The sequence below is a fragment of the Carassius auratus genome, chromosome 25 (genome assembly GCF_003368295.1).
Source record: "Carassius auratus strain Wakin chromosome 25, ASM336829v1, whole genome shotgun sequence".
Lineage (NCBI taxonomy): Eukaryota > Metazoa > Chordata > Actinopteri > Cypriniformes > Cyprinidae > Carassius > Carassius auratus.
Window position 1 is genome coordinate 16,571,486 of NC_039267.1, and position 17,533 is coordinate 16,589,018.

Consider the following 17,533-nt stretch of genomic DNA (forward strand, 5'->3'; position numbering starts at 1 on the left):
CACTACAGAACTCTATAATTGGAAATCATTATAGTAGTTACTGTTGATGGACAAGGAAAAGCTCGGCCAGACCCGGTCTTTTATGGTCGCTCGGTCCAGTGGAGACCGGCTTTGGTCTATGATTTAGAACAGCACGAATGCTCAAAGTCAGCAAGAAACTGAAAACTATTAGACGGACACAGACAAAGTGAGAGCCCAACAGATAAATACCATATCCTCTCGTACAACACCACACCTGAGCTGGTGATCAATCAATGGGGTTTCTATTCAGCAAGAGTTTGTGTGTGTGTGTGTGTGAGACTGATTTGTGTGCCAATGACAAATAAGAGTGTGTGCAATGAAAAAAAGACTAGTTTGAAAGATGCCCAAGTACTCATATTCTTGGTGGTTTTGTATTGTTTTTTTAAAACTTTTAGCATTTTGAACAATGGAACCTGAGGCTTCATAAACCTCCATAGACATGAATGGAATGTATATATGTACATACGACAGTGTAGATTTGATTTATGGAATGTAGCATTGCATCACTTGCTCACCAATGGATCCTCTGCAGTGAATGGGTGCCGTCAGAATGAGAGTCCAAACATCTGATAAATACATCACAATAATCCACACCACTCCAGTCCATCAGTTTATGTCTTGTGAAGTCAACAGATGCATGTTTGTATGAAACAAAGCCATTATTAAGCAGACAATTTAACTCTAAACTCTTATTTCTGGCCAAAATATGGCTCTATAATCCATAATATGGCCTCCTCCAGTGAAAAAGTCCATCCCATGGTGTCTTCTCACATCAAAATCCATCAACATATTTATTTTGATCTGTTTTGGGCTGTTTTTCCTTGTAAATAATGCTTGATCCATGCATATTTTCTCCTGATTCACTGGACAAAGCAATATTATGGATATAGGGGACTCAAGGCAATGGTTTCAAGTTGTTGTTGTTGTTGTTTTTATAAATGCACCTTTTCTCTTCACGACATTAACTGATATACTGGAGTGGTGTGGATTATTTGTGGATTATTGTGGTGTTTTTATCAGCTGTTTGGTCTCTCAGTCTGATGGCACCCATTCACTGCAGAGGATCCATAGATGAACAAATTATGAAATGCTGAGTTTCTCAAAAACTGATGGCAAAACAAACTCATTTACATCTCGTTTGACTCAAGCGTGAGAACATTTTCAGAAAAATTTCGTCTTAATTTCATTCTTAATCATTATTTTCTAAAGAGCTTTAAAATCTATTTTTATAGTAATTCATTAATAATTATCTGTTTCTGAGGAGTCGAACGGCATTAAATTTCACCAAATGATCTGATTTGAAATAAATGTTGATCCAACCCATGGCTTTGATTCCTCCCACTGAATACAAAATGAATTTTAATTCAGAAATAAACAACATGCTCATCACAGAAAGATTTTTTATATATTTTCAAATGAATAGATTCCATTCACAAATCTAAGCATCGTTATTCACCTTTACGTTTTTTTTACTCTTAAATTAAAAACTGTGCTGTCGAACTCAAATTTAGTTTTTACACTTGGTTATAAGCACACACCATGAGCCACACACACACTTACTACAGGCAAACGAGTCGACAATACACACACACTAGTTACATTTGTATTCAAATGTCATGAAGCCGAGCTGGAGGCGGGATGTGTCCTACTTCCACGGCTACTCAAACAAACAAACTGCCCTGTTAGCCTCATTCTCCAACATTTCTAAACACATATTGTGTAGCTAAAAGCTGTGTTTACTCTTTATTCGAAAAAAACACCTGTTTTCGTAAAACATGACAATCCCCAGGCGCTTATGCATCAGACGTTGTGTCTATATCCATCTAGAGGAAAAAAATCAGCTGGGAGACTCCCTCACAGTACGTACGAGATTGCATAGGTTATATAACTTATAAATATGTATAAATGTAAATATCAAATATCATAAGGAATTAGATGTTCTCGCAGTCCGTACGTGCACCCCTCATGCATATTCAATATTGTTCTGCTACACGCTTCAAACACTCCTTGACCTCCTCCTTGAACCTGAAACATCTAGAGTGTGGTAAATGTTGTACTTACATATAGTGTTGGTAACGCTGCGCTCCCGTCATGGTGTCCGTGATCATGCCTCTCTGCTGTGTGCTGTGACCATGTCTGTGCTTTTCAAACTGTCCGGCTCCTTTGTGTGTCTGTCTGTAACTTGTGTGACCTGAACTGATTTTGTCATAATGCCACGTCAGTGACTGTGTGTTTGATGTGTGCTCCAGCTCTGGGTCAAACCAGCGGCGCTGTCTTCTCTGTGATGACTTTGCTGTCAGTCAGACATACAGGAGGCCTACTTTAGTGAACAATACGCCTGAGTGTGCCTTCACCTCACAGAGATTCATCGTTGCGATGTCTGTCCTCCCCCACTGCAAGCCCACGTCCTCTTTTTCAAGCCCAGATTGGATCTAGCCTGATTTTTCAGGGCAATAACTATCTGTGCGCAAACCAGGACTCCATATCTGGAAGAATCGGGTCCCTTTCAGTTCATTAGTTAACTGGGAGGTTGAAATGAGAGGAAGTGAACTCAAATTTAATTCATAAAAAAGTATATTCTTTTTTTATAATTATGTCACAATTAAAATATATTCAATATTGCGTGATATTTACATATTCTAATGATATTTTGATATAGTACAAGTTAAAAAATATTCATTAATTTTCATATCACAGTCCAAAATCAATCAATCAATCATAGCTGTAATTTAATATATTTTATTTTAAATATATTTACATTTATTTCTATAAAATGAACATATATATATATATATATATATATATATATATATATATATATATATATATATATATATATATATATATATATATATATATACATTTATCATACATATTATTAAATGTTTTATATATTTGTATATTATTACATTTTACAATTCAAAAATATTCTACAGTGAAAGTGCAAAATTTATCTAGAATAAATGAATAAAATAAATAAAAAATAAAATATAATTTATTATATTTTTTTAAACAAAATGAAATATACACAGAATATTAATTTGAAATATATTAATATTTTTCAACAAAATGAATGTTTATCTCATAAACAGACTTCATAAAATATTTTAATTTTTATTAAAACACAGCTAATTTTAAATATAATTTACATATGTAATATTAATTTAATGTTTAAATATTATATACAGTTCATTAACATATTGAACATATAATTATATAAGTATTATATAATTACAAATTATCTTATTTTACAAATTACAATCATAGGTCAAAATTATTGTACAATACAAATAGCATAATAATAAAAATAAAAATAGATTTTAATTCAACATCATTATATACAGTACGTGTGTGTGTGTGTGTATGATTACAAATATTTGTATTTGACCAATTCCAATTGTATATTATAATCATATTTGTTATATAGCATGAAATATATAATTTAAATATATATTTTGGAATATGCAACAATAATAAAAATCCTATAACATAGTAATAAAACATATATTATAATAGAACATAATATGTAATAAAAAGTAAATAAAAATAACACGTACACCAATTAAATATCATTTTTTTTGGATATGTCTCATCAGTGTATGATAAGGTTTATCAGTAACTTAAAATCACATTTCATAACATTTTTATACTAATTCAATAAACTCATATTATAACTGTGCACACCAAACTTGCTAGGTGAAGGCCTCATCTGCTGTTTTTACCTGGTCTTCCATCACAGCATGAACAAACACCTCACACACACACACACACACACACACACCTCTCTCTCTAGTGTCCCGTTGCTTGCAGGCTCTGTTCACACACACTGACTTTCAGCTATAGGCTCCTGATACCACACATGAAGCAGCTTCACACAGCACGACTGCCAGAGCCTCTGACAGCTTTACTCTCTCTCTTTCTCATGCATACTACATCTAGACTCCAGCACACTTCCGCTAGCCTTAAATGATGTACTGGCACTTGTCACATTTCTTCATGTTTAAAAGAAGAGGTTGAGACCCGGCTTTGATGCACTGTCCAATTACGGCAGTATACAAGTAACAAACAGATGCACTGTCTTCCCATTACACAGACAGGTGAAGCTGGTTTACATAAGGGAGATGAGATAAGCAAACTTGTAACGGTGATGTCAGCAAGTATTCACAGTCAAAGCAAAAATTCTGATGTATGTGGCAACTCTCCACAGTGCAAGGAAAACAAAACACAGTCCTCATTTAATCAAATAATGAACACGCTGTATTTTATATATATATATACACTGAAAATAACCAACTCGATTCACATTACACTGTTTGTATTGGTCGTGTTGTTTTTCGTACAAATAAGTACGTTTTTAAAACCATCTTAAACGTCTTTACTTCAGACTGCAAGCTCACATTCACAGCTTGTGTAAAATAAGACTTATATTTCCGTGGTGCTTTCAGCAGCAGATACACATTGCATTATACTAATTACCGCAAGCCTTTAATGTACGATATCTGCAGTCAAACAAATACAGAAATGCCAGTGAAAGGGCACAGAAATGCGGACATTCCTTCAGGCCTGATAAGCATCCCAAACAGAAAAGGTCAACGTCTCCAGAGACTCTCGAAATACAGAAGACTGATGAGACGGGATTCACACATCAAGAGAGACAAACAGCAGCATCCTCAGCACCTCTGCCTATCTATCCAAATCTGTTAATGCCAGGCAAAAACTCCCACTTTGCCTGCTCTCGTTGTTTCCAACACCTACTCTTGACAAACTGTGGCCAGTAAATTTGGTCACATTAGCTAAATATGTGGCATTTTGCCGGCAATTGTCAATAGTGTAGCAAGCTCACAGCTCACAAAACAGCTTTTTGAAAAGTATTACAAAGTCCCTCCTTCTGACAAGCGCAGTCTGCTCTGATTGGCCAACTGACCCAGTGCATTGTGATTGGCCGAACACCACAAGCACTCGTCTGATTTTTTTTTTTTTTGACAGTGCTATTAGCTAGTATGAGATTTCATGAAATGAAATCCCCCTAAAAAGTAATTGTGACAGCAACTTAAAGCAAAATGCATAAGAGAACAGTGACTTACATTAAACCAACAGTTTAAAACCTGACATCGTGCTCTATATAGAACTAGAGTACTAGGCCCTTTCAGGCTCTCATTCATTATGCAAAGCAACAGAGGGAGCTGGGGAGGGAGGGATTGCAGCAATTATAGCGCAAGCGATGAGAAACCTTACCTCGTGTCAAAAAGTGGGTCTGTGTACATAGGTAGAGAGCAAACCGTGTCTTGTCCCTTGGACAGCTCGTTCTCTTGGCCGTGCGCTGGTTTAGTTTGTCCTTGCTTCTTGTTTCCTCCAGCTGAGCCATCTGTGAGGGAGAATCATCAGAGAAACTGCTACTTTTAGGAGACAAAATCTTTCAGACACCTTTGAAAAGTTTACTTTGACTCCTGTATCTGAATAGTAATGTACTGTAATGATGATTCATCTGGCCCTCTGAAAATGTTTTTTTATTTTTTTATTTTTTTTAAAAAGCTTATCTTATCTTAAGCTTAGCCTAGATAAAACTAATCTATCAGTGACCATGCTATTAATTCTATTGTTAATTTTTTTGTGTTGCATTGTAGGTTTTTTATTCACAGAAACACATTTCTCAAGTTGTTACCTAGATTTGATATCTTTCTTGCTGAGATTTTGCTCACTGTTAATATTCAACAACAAGAATAACAAGTTTATTGAGGCTTATGATTATATTTTTCTTACTGAGTTGTTATTGGTTTTCCATTTTTCCTTTATAAAATTATATTTCAGTGCAGTGCTGTTTTTTTTTTTTTTTGTTTGTTTTTTGTTTTTTTTTACAAAATAAAAGCTGTGTAAGTTCACTGGTGTTTATACCGCACATATCGAGCGCCCTCTTCAGGTGCGGAATCAAACTGCTACTGTTGATCTAAAATCACGAAGCGTCCCCAACACAAGACTGGGTTACATTTCTACGAATGCTCTTCCAAGGTCTTCTATAAGGGGGAAGACGGTTGATTAATTGCATGACTACATCATTAGCCCCCTATAGCTTGAGTAATAGCTCAGCCATCCTGATAATTTGGCCTGTTTATCATCCTCTCATTAATCTGTCTACATCAAGCTGCAAGATTAAGCTAAATCAGCCGACAAGTTTAACCTAGACAGTTTAGTTTGAGGCCATATGCTGGGTTATGTCCGTCACTGCATGTCACCCAGCCTAATCTCCTCAGAGGGGCGGATTTAACTGGCTATTTCCTGCCAGCTCTTAGTGGGACACGCTGGCTTAGACTGAGTTTGTGGGCCATACGGATCTGGATAGTGTCTGTGCTTTCATGCTGGTCAGCTGGAGCTTTACCTACTCTTTAAGATTAGATTAAGATAACAAACCTCAGCGATTTGCACAGGTGTTTGTGAGGGTATGAGGCTTTGCGTTTATGCAGGATCTTACACCAACCTCATTTATGTTCCTAGTTTTATAAAAAAAAAATAAAAAAAAAAAAACAGTTTATCCTCACTCAAATTCCTGGGAGAATGTCACAGGTCATTTTTAGGTCACATTTCATCCAAAAATCGGAAGAAACCAATAAGAAATAGATACTACAGATTTGTCGGCTGCACATTCATTGATGTGAATCTCTCGTTCCACCACATCCCAAAGCTGTTCTGTTGGATTGAGATCTAGTGTCTTTGGAGGCAAATGAGTAAAGTGAACTCATCGTCATGTTCAAGAAACCAGTCTGAGATGATTTGAGCTTTGTGACACTATCATTATTATCCTGCTGGAAGTAGCCATTAGAAGATGGGTACATGGTGGTCATAAATGGATGGAAAGGCTCAGAAACAATACTTCAGGTAAGCAGTGGTGTTTAAACAATGCTCAATTGGCACTAAGGGGCCCAAAGTGTTCCAAGATAATATCTCTCACACCATTACACCACCACCACCAGCCTGAACCGTTGAGACAAGGCAGGATGGATCCATGCTTTCATGTTCTGCACGCCAAATTCTGACCCTACCATCTGAATGTTTCAGCAGAAATTGAGACTCATCAGACCAGGCAACATTTTTCCAGTCTTCTATTGTCCAATTTTGGTGATGCTGTGTGAATTGTATCCTCTGTTTCCTGTTCTTATCAGACATGAGCGGCACACGGTGTGGTCTTCTGCTGCTGTAGCTCATCTGCTTCAGGGTTTGGTGTGTTGTGTGTTAAAAGATGGTATTCTGCAGACCTTGGTTGTAACGAGTGGTTATTTAAGTTACTGTTGCCTTTCTATCATCTCTAACCAGTCTGCCCATTCTCCTCGGACCTCTGACATCAACAAGGCATTTTCCTCCACACAACTGCTGCTCACAGGATATTTTCTCTTTTTCGGACCGTTCTCTGTAAACCCTAGAGATGGTTGTGTGTGAAAATCCTAGTAGATCAGCAGTTTTTGAAATACTCAGACCATCCGTCTGGCACCAACAACATTTCCATATTCAAAGTCACTTAAATTCCCTTTCTTCCCCATTCTGATGCTCGGTTTGAACTTCAGCAAGTCATCTTCACCACATCTAGATGCCTAAATACATTGAGTTGCTGCCATGTGATTGGCTGAATAGCAATTTGTGTTACCAAGCAATTGAGTACAATTGTGTACGTAATAAAGTGGTCAGTGAGTGTATCTTGTGTGTGTGTGTGTATATATATATCTATATATATATATATATAGATATATATAGATATATATATAGATATAGATATAGAAATTTACACACTGTATATATAATTTCTTTCAATGATAATAAATCTAGACTATATTTAGAAGGATTTTAATTTTTTGACATTTTCTCATCTGTGTTAAGCACATTTCTGTTCTGTCAACAGTCTCTCATTACTTTAATGCGGGGGGAAAAAATCATGAAAGGTATAAAATAAAATGTATGGAATAAGATTTTTGCAAAATAACATGATTATCCAGTTAACCTTCTTCTCCAATTTGTCCTGACTGTATTGCAAAAGAAATCTCACTCTCATTACTGTAATGGAAAACAACAACAAAAATAGATATTTTCATATGTGAAATATGAAAGATACATATATATATAAAAAATGCAAGAAATGCCTAAAAATATTACATTTTCCTCATGTAGCCTTTTTATTCATTTAAATGGGACATGTTTTCATGAGGTTTGCCCACCTTGGATTTAAATAGACCGCTTACTAGTTTAAGGCTGATTTACCTTCACAGTCCAACAGGAAGCAGGTGAGCAGGTGAGGACACACTTCCTCCAGCACGGAGCAGAAGGAGGTGAACGCACACGGGCTCTTCAGTGACAGCTGATCCAGGAAGAGCTCGGCTCGTTTCTCTCTGGACTCTTGACCCAGTATCTCTTTGTATTCCCCGAGAGAAAACACTTTGTCGTACACCAGGTACGGCAGCACCTTACTGACATCCAGTTCCTTCAGGATCATCTCCCTGTGCTGCTTCAGGACCTTAGCAACCCATTTCTTTCTCTTCCTGTTGACAGGCTTTCTTCCTTTAGTCCTCTGTCTTTTATTCTTCTTGATAAACCACTTCTTGGTGCCACTTCCAAACATCTTCACATTGAGGATTTCCACTAAGACGTCTTGAACAGTTCCATTGAAGAGAGGAATATGCATATTTTTTACAACCAATACGTGGTCATGCTTGTATGTTCTGCCCGTATTTGTTGTGACACCCGAAGCGTCCCGGGACAGCAGGACAATCTGGAGACAAAATACGTGCTTGGCGCTTACAGATGGTAATAGGATTAGCTTTGTGTTAAGCAGACTACGGTTAGATTGGTCTGTCTATTGCTAGATTGGAATACATAGAGTATGTATTTGAAATATGAGGTTGGAATAAATTTTTTTTAATTAATGAATAAATAAATACATTTTTACTGCACATCAAATCTGTAAAAAAATAATAATAATAATAATAAAAAAAAAACACTAAACTTCATTCTTATAGACATTTTATTTTTTTTGTAAGCCTAAACATATGCATTATATAGTAAGCATAATTATAACTTTTTTCACATTTACTGGATTTATACAGTATATACCGTATTTTCCGGACTATAAGTGGCACTTTTTTTCATAGTTTGGCTGGTCCTGCAACTTATAGTCAGGTGCGACTTATTTATCTAAATTAATTTGACATGAACTAAGAGACATGAACCAAGAGAAAACATTACCGTCTACAGCCGTGAGAGGGCGCTCTATGCTGCTCAGTGCTCCTGTAGTCTACACTGAAAACATAGAGCGCCCTCTCGTGGCTGGAGACGGTAATGTTTTCTCTTGGTTCTTGGTTCTAAATAAATGCGACTTATAGTCCAATGTGACTTATATATGTTTTTTTTTCCCTTATCATGACGTATTTTTGGACTGATGCGACTTATACTCAGGTGCGACTTATAGTCCGAAAAATACGGTAGTCGGTAAAAATCCTGATTGCAGTATAGCAGACTCTACCATAGTGAAGCACATTTACAGTCTTGCATCACTGAGATCATTTTTAGTGCTTTCATTAATATTTTACATTTGGTTTCATTTATTAACATTCGACTTTTTTCAGTTTCAGTCATTTTGATGTGTGATAAAGTTCATAAAGCACCATAAAGTATTAAACTGTGTTGAATTGTGGTTTTAAAAACGGTCACAAAATATTTTTGTTATGTACTGTATTTATGGTACCTTATCATCTTTTGTGGTTAAGTTAATCATTTAATTAAAGTATTTATTAATAAATACTTGTTAGGAACATTTTGAATTTTAATTTAAACGAATATACAAGTACAACTAATAAAAACAGTTATTTTCAAATCAGTGTCAATAAACAACAGGTTCACAGCATTGTGACCATTTACTCTGTTTATGTTTTGTTTTTCTGTCCAAAGATGGTGGAAAATATGTTTTCATAATCAAGGTAATATTTGTAAGTACAGAAACTGGCCTTCAGACTTTCTTTTTTACTATATGAATGTTCAGAATTCAAATTAGGCGACATGATTTTATTTATTTATTCTTATCTGTCTGTCCATTTGGCCTTTATAAGAGCATGCACTTTCTTGTGTTTTGTGTTTATTGTCAAGTGCCTAAATGAGTTTGTTTTAAACTGGCCTACTTAATTTAATAAGGAAATTTATTGTCGTAGTATGACAATTCACTTCCCTTCTTTCTGGATAAATAGAAAATATTCTCAATGTGCACATGAAACAAGAACAGAGGTGTAAAATCTATATATAAAAAGAAAAGTATTCAGGTGTCTTTAACTCAAATTCAGAAAACCAAATTCAGTTCATGTTATGAAAAGTTGTATCAACTGTCCCCAAGTTAAATCTGACAAGCAATTCAAAGTTCATCAACAGGAAACATACAGTATCTGCGAGTCAGCAGGTAAACATTTTGCAAAGTAATGTTAAAATTAGTAAAACACTAAAACCAGTGACGTGGTTTCCACTGTTGAACAGCCTACAGTTCAGGTCGCTGGTTTTCCCCGAGCTTTCCAGCGTGAACACAGTTTGGCACCAGAGATCCTTCTGATCTGTCCTTTTCCTGACAGCAGCGACTTTAAACGTCTCGTACGGAGGAATCAGCACCTCGTCCTCGTCAGGAAACTTCGAATAATTTGCCACCTCGGCACCTTCACAAGTGTAGATTTCAAAACAAAACACATCTCCGAAACCTTCAGCTACTGTACGATTGAGAGACGAGGATGTAAAAGAGCCGAAACGGACCTCTGCGTTCAGAACATCTGTATCAAACTCAACATCTGTCCCACGATAAGTCGACTTACAGCCTTGCTGTGTTTTCTTCAGAAGCTGTATCGCCTCAGTTAACAGAAAATGAAGGGAATACCATGGGTATGTCATGTTTTTGTATTTGTCTTTCTCTCTGCGGACAGCGTTATTGAACTCACGGTATACTTCTTTATCAGTGTACACGTAAATAGCAATTAAATGGTTCTCTGTCAAGTCTTCTTTGGTGACCGAGGTGTTGTTTTCAGCTTCTTCCCAAGCTGTTTTAAACGCAACTGAGTTGTTGAGTTCCTTCTCTAGGTATTCTGTCATCACCAGGTGAGCCATTTCTTCTGTACATCCATCATACTGGTCATCAACTGAGTTCAGTGCCATGTTGAATGGATAGATCAGTCCTTCAGCAGCAGCTCTGTGACCCTGTGGGAATCAAGATGATCACATTATCAGTTTTCATGTCTGTAATATTCATACAAGCTTACCTGTTCTAGAGCGGCTGAAATGAGAAGAAGAGCTTCGATGATCAGCAGCATCTCGATTTAGTCAAATCTTTTAGACGCACTACAAGATATGATATAACGAAAAAGCTGAAAAACAAGAAACACAAAAGGGTTTCATTAACACTCCATGCTATGTGCATAGATTTGCAGAATCAAATGTTTCTCCAACTTCTTATATAATACAGTTTTATACCTACATCATAATAATATAAAAAGAATAATGACAATGCATTAAACAAAACAAAACATAGGCAACATCGTTTTTTATGCATTTATACATTAATGCATTATTTTTTTGGAAAGAAATACATCCAAAAAGCACACTTTTAAGTGCTCTTAAATCTTCAGCTCACACTTTAAAAATCACACATCTGAAAACACCATAATAAAGACCGGCGGGAATGCAAATGATCATAAAACACCATTATGATAAAATTGAAATAAGTTAACTTTTTTCCCTTACAAGTGTTCACTGATCTTCCACTTACATGCACAGTAACTTGTTCCTCAGACTTTGCACTTCTCCGCTGCTCTCAGTCCCGAGGTTCAAGAGGAGCTTCTGAATAAACTCAGACTTGTATTTTAACTCATTATACAGTCATTCTTTTTCTTGAAAGAGGACAATGAATGCATTTGTAAAGTCTCCCACGTTTTCCATCAGAACCTCCTCTTCCAGGACAATGAAAACATTGAACACACTGGAAAGCGATGTGAAGAATTCCCGTTTTCATTTGAATTGATGCTCTCAAGACTAATAACAGTAATAACTCTATAACTCTAAAATAACAGTATTGATACTCAGTCTATAATAATGAATAAAGCCAGAATACTGAATATCCTCACTGCCCATGTTCTCACTATTTGGTAATTGAAAAAAAAAAATCCCACTTTTTAAACTTCTCTTTAATTTCTGCAAAGGTGGTTTTGTCTCAGTGGTTTCAGATCTTTATATTTTTAAATATAATATCAAGCAAGATGATCTTGTAAATAGTTTTTGCTCCTTTTCTTGAAATAGAAATTACTATAGTGTAGGTATAATACATAGGCTTAGCTGGTGCTTTCTTTAAGCACAGAATAAAACTACAATATCAAATGTGTAGATCATATGCCAACAATTTGAGATTAACCTATATTGTTTGGAATACAGCACTTAGACTGTAAAACATAAAATAGTCAGAATAACAGTGATTCTGCGGTGCAATGTGACGCATGCAAGCCAAGATCAAATAAGTTTTGGGCATCTATCCATTAACATTTACACTGCATCGCTTACAGCTTGAAATTTTTTTTGTTTTTGTTTTTTAGCACAAAAATGATCAACTGATTATGAGTTTCTGCCACATCTGACCAGTAGGTGGCATCATCGTCCAATGAGAAAGTTGAATGTAAATTCCATAACCAAAAAACAAACTGCAGCAGGAGACGGGTTAAAAAGTGCAGCTTTATGCTGTTGTGTTGATCGTCTGATCGGCTTCTGTTGAGTGTAGTCTGTAACATCTGAACCATCGTCAACATTCGTCAAAATAAGAATGAAAATGCTTTGATTTAAATCCATACATATATATTTTTTAAATGATGCATTATGTTACATAATGGCCGAAGAATGTCATAATGGCACAAAACAATTTTTTTTTTAATTAATAAGACTCTAAACATACCCTAATCTGTGCAAAATTTACCTCATGAGTTTTAGTTAAGGGAAATTAATACAGAGAATGATAAGAATATCTAAAACAGTAGAAAATTTCAAATTCACCTTGTTCAAATTACTAACTCGAAATGTTCAAATGCAAGCATCAGACCAGCTGCAAAAATAAGTAAACAGACATTTGGAGATCATTTTAGGCAAAATTGTAAATGATAAATACAACCACTGGTTTGTCACTTTTGACCAATAGGTGGCACTGTTACCAAATTATGGTTGTGGTTATGGATGTGGTGTGGCCAGTGTGAGGCGAGTCAAAGCTCTGCAGAGAAAGAATCAGATGCAGTTTGAAAACAACTATCTGTCGACTCCAATTTGGTAAAAATCGAACCATTGGTCTAGGAGGAGTTAATTGAAAAGGATTTAACCAAAAAAAAAAAACATGTTTTCAATGTTTATGTTTAATGTTCAAAAAATATAGAGACCAGTTTCATGACAATAGGCAAAACGAAACAAAGAGTAGTCTACCTTTTTGAGTACCTTCAGAGCATGGTGCTGATGACGCACCATGCATTTGTAAAATATAGTATATTACAACAGTATTAAAAATTGCTGTTGCCCAATATGGCCGACATGAAAAAAATTGATATTGTTCAACGCAACGTCACAATGAATTTAAAGAGACTAGTCTTGTGGTTTTGGCCAAACTGTTTCTTTAGTCATAAGCAAAAACACCCATCTCCTGGCCACTGATTGTTAAGACTGTCCTCTATCAGTGTGCCAAATTTAATAACTTTCATACAAACTGTTTTTTTAGGCTGCCATGGTCTCAAGAAAAGAAGAAGAATAAAATAAAAGGAAAAGAAGAAGGAAGATTAGGGTGTAGTGCTCAGTAAGTGAACCTTTTTGTTTGAAAACATAATTTAATTCAGAGCAGATTCTGTAGTCCTACAGTAAACGCCTCTGATTGGCCATTGCTTCCAACAGTGATGCCTGTGATTGGCTACTCAACGCTTTAAAAATACTTGTGGATTGAAATGTCCAAAATAGAAATTTTGGATTCATAGCGATGAATTTTGATTAAAGGTGGCAAGTTTGCACTGCTGATTATTTTCGAACATGTTTCCTAACAAAATAACTCTCATGTCTGCAATTGGTCGTCAAACACTGAATCCCACCCCAAACTCATGCCATCGGCTGAGCAAGTGGCGCCTTAAAAAACCAATATAACACTCACAAATTGAGCTCTTGATTTACAGTAAACACTAAATAATGCCATTCAGGTTGGTATAAAATTTCAAAACCATTTACAGTTTCTTTAGACACTAATTTAGGTTATTAGGTGCGTAAAAAATTGTAAACAAGCGATTTAATGGTATAAAAATAACAATTAAACATGTTATCCGTGAACAGACTCAATGTTTAGCTGTTATTCATTCAGTAGCAACAGACAACAGGCTGGTTGTCACACATTATCATCTGATGGCATTATTTTACCATGATACTGCAACTTTTTATAACACACCGTACAAGATTGGAATCACATGATGCGGCTTCGGTCTTCCCACTGCATTGAAGTGAATCAGATAATATTCCAGGATGTGTACGTGACCGATCCAACCCTCACTTATCAGTTTCACATAATCTTAATCAAGGAGTTACATTAAAATGATTGATTCTCAGTAAATACACCTTTGTTACAGCATCAGGAAGTTTCCACGGCTGTTTTTAACATTACGTTATTACCAGTTTAAATAACAATTAACCATTTACTCAAAAGTCCCCACTTATAATCAATGCTTGAATAGATTATTTTAATGTCTTGCATGGCCGCTATTTAACTTAAAACTTATAAGATTTTTTATAGTGCTTTAACACATTTTATTTAGCAAGGATGCATTAAACTGATCACAGTAAATGCATTCAAATTGGTAGAAAACATTTCTATTTCAAATAAATGCTGTTATTTTGAACTTTCTTTTAATCAAAGAATAAAATAATAGTTGGCAAGATTACCAAAGCAGAGATTCTGATGTTCGTCTAGAGATTCGTCTTATTTACAAGCAGAGGAATGCACACGCATGCATCGCAGGACTGTCATGAACGTGCCAGAAATTCTAAAATAAACTGATTATTTAAGTTTTCTTTGTGCTCAAGCAGTATTCTCGTTGCCGGTTGAACCACTGATGTCATATGGACTATTTTACCAATCTCCTCACTACATTATATATATATAATGTATGCAAATATGCGGTAGATATGCTGTATTGATCACAGGCCAGAAGAGTAAGCGGGGTCAGTTCTGAAAAGGAAGTTGAGATTACGTTTATCATTATGCTTACATTTGGATCTAATGGAATGAGTAATAGTTTGATCTAATTACAAGCTTTAGGGTTGGTTTAATCTCAGACAGCATGTCACCTTGTTTAATCTTCATATCTGTGGATGCAAAGGTTGGTCTAAGGGTGTGAAAATGGAGGAGAAACTATGATACAGATCTGTTGACATCAAAGGCCATGTTTCCAGTCACTCGTGTGTCGCTGCAGACTTCCTCTTCCAGTAAACTGAAATGCTTTCATGGAAATGATTCACACAAGTGAAAAAAATACAGAGAATATGTCATGTTAATATATAACATAAAAGCAATATAACTAGTAAATTCAGGTTAACTGTGGGATGGTTAAGTCATCACAATTTACCTGAACTCACCATATAATGCACACCTAAATTGTTCTGAAAAAAAACCCAACATTACATCACACACTTGTGACATGATCAGTTTTCAAAGTGTAGATTCTTGTTGAATCAGACCATCAAGTTATAATCCGAGAACATTTAAAGAAATAAACTAGATGTTGCAGAGTCTGTTTGTTAATTTAATATAATTCACACACACACACACACACACACACACACACACACACACACACACACACACACACACACATATATATATATATATATATATATATATATATATATGCACACATTGCATATTATAAAATTAATATTTTCCATTTTTAAATCCATATAATTTATTCTCCATCTTCTGTTACCAGTTATCTGCACAGAATTTAACCCAGTCTAATCCAGCATAAAGTCTAAAGGCCCCAGACACACTCTAGCACGGGGTGTTTTCAGGCTTTTTGATGCCACAGACCAGTGTGTTTATTTTAAACTAAAAGCATAAAAAATATATGTAAGCATAATTTTATTATATTCTGAGTACTGGTGACCTAAAACTTTATGACATCCGTGACAGTGATTTTGACCTGTTTATTATAGTGCATCTTTTGATAAAGATAATAAAAGTGGATTTTGAACAAAACTAGCAATGCATACGAAGTGGAAATGTGAAAATGATCAGAAAGTGAAACTGAAAAGAATAGTTTCTCCGCACAGGCCTTCATCAGGGCTAAATATTGCAGTAGAAAAGACTAATTTAAATACAAACAAGACCAAAATTCAAACTTGCAATCAACCAGTAAGAAATTAATGATGGTATATCATCCAACTATCACCATGTGGCCAGATTCAAATCAGCAAAATAAAAGAAAAAGTGAAAAAGAAGAGTGTATAGACAAAAATTCAGGTTAAGAATATAGAGTTACAAATACATTTGTGTCTTTTAATGTATTTGTACAGATATATCTATATAGGCCTATGTGTTTATAAACATATGCACTTTTGGAAAAGTTTTATATAAAAAGTCTTCATGAAAAGTTAGTTTTTTTCTGTACATGTGGTGCAATAAATCACAGGGTACGTTCTGACTCAGGGTTGGGTACTCTGTATCATCCTAGTACTCTGATGATTGCTCTTGTGCAAATCATGTTCACATTCCAAAAGTGATATGATCTGTCAGCACTGTCCCAAATTTCCCCCACTTTTATTGCATTGTTGCCAATAACCATATTGTTCTGCACTGAATTATGTAGCTGGAATAAATATTAAGGGATGTTCATCTCAGCTGTTGTTTTAATGGAAAATTCCTACTATTGGTCAAACTGTTGAATGTAGGGGTGCACGATAAATATCGGCCGATAATTAATGCGCATTTCATCAGTAAAGCCGGTTCTGGTATATTCCATCAGGTGCGTGATTTCACATAGAGCAGCTGTTACTACACAGAGCTGTTGTTAACTGACTAGCTGCGCAAATAAAGGCTTATAATGAACATGGATTTGTGCAGCTCATCAGTTAACAACGGCTCCGTTTAGTAACAGCTGCTCTATGTGAAATCACGCACCTGATGGTATTTACCGCTGATTAGAGAACTGGCTTTACTGACGAGATACGCATTAATTATCGGCCGATATTTATTGTGCACCTCTAGTTGAATGGTTTAAAGTTAAGAGGCATCAACAAAAGAGAAAATGTTCATTTTTAAGACTTTAAGAATAATCAAATTCAATCAAAACAGCTGAAGAAGGAATTTGATTATTGCCTTTTTTTTGCGATAATGATGATGAGACATCAACAATAACACTCAAATGACAATTACATTTGACTAAAATGGAATAACACATCATTTATTCATCATGTTACATACAATGTACATCATCTATATGTATTTTTGCATTCA

At 35.4% G+C, this 17,533-nt stretch overlaps 1 protein-coding gene and 1 pseudogene across 1 annotated transcript; both read right to left on the reverse strand.

The window, feature by feature from the left end:
• LOC113043533 (tight junction protein ZO-1-like) overlaps positions 1-8,737 on the reverse strand; it is a 124,591-nt pseudogene extending 115,854 nt beyond the window's left edge.
• Positions 8,738-10,420: 1,683 nt separating this feature from the next.
• Positions 10,421-11,864, reverse strand: LOC113043895 (erythroblast NAD(P)(+)--arginine ADP-ribosyltransferase-like). Its single transcript, XM_026203474.1, has 3 exons — positions 11,792-11,864; positions 11,286-11,390; positions 10,421-11,223 (listed from the first exon to the last, which is right to left on the reverse strand). Exons 2-3 carry the CDS (start codon positions 11,334-11,336, stop codon positions 10,438-10,440), a joined length of 837 nt encoding a protein of 278 aa, XP_026059259.1. The 5' UTR covers positions 11,337-11,390; positions 11,792-11,864; the 3' UTR covers positions 10,421-10,437.
• Positions 11,865-17,533: the final 5,669 nt, after the last annotated feature.

Excerpts from the sequence above, each read along its gene's own strand:
- LOC113043895 (XM_026203474.1), bottom strand. The coding sequence starts at position 11,336 with ATGCTGCTGATCATCGAAGCTCTTCTTCTCATTTCAGCCGCTCTAGAA. Across the intron at positions 11,224-11,285 it reads TTTCAGCCGCTCTAGAACAG|GGTCACAGAGCTGCTGCTGA; the intron begins GTAAGCTTGTAT and ends TGATTCCCACAG.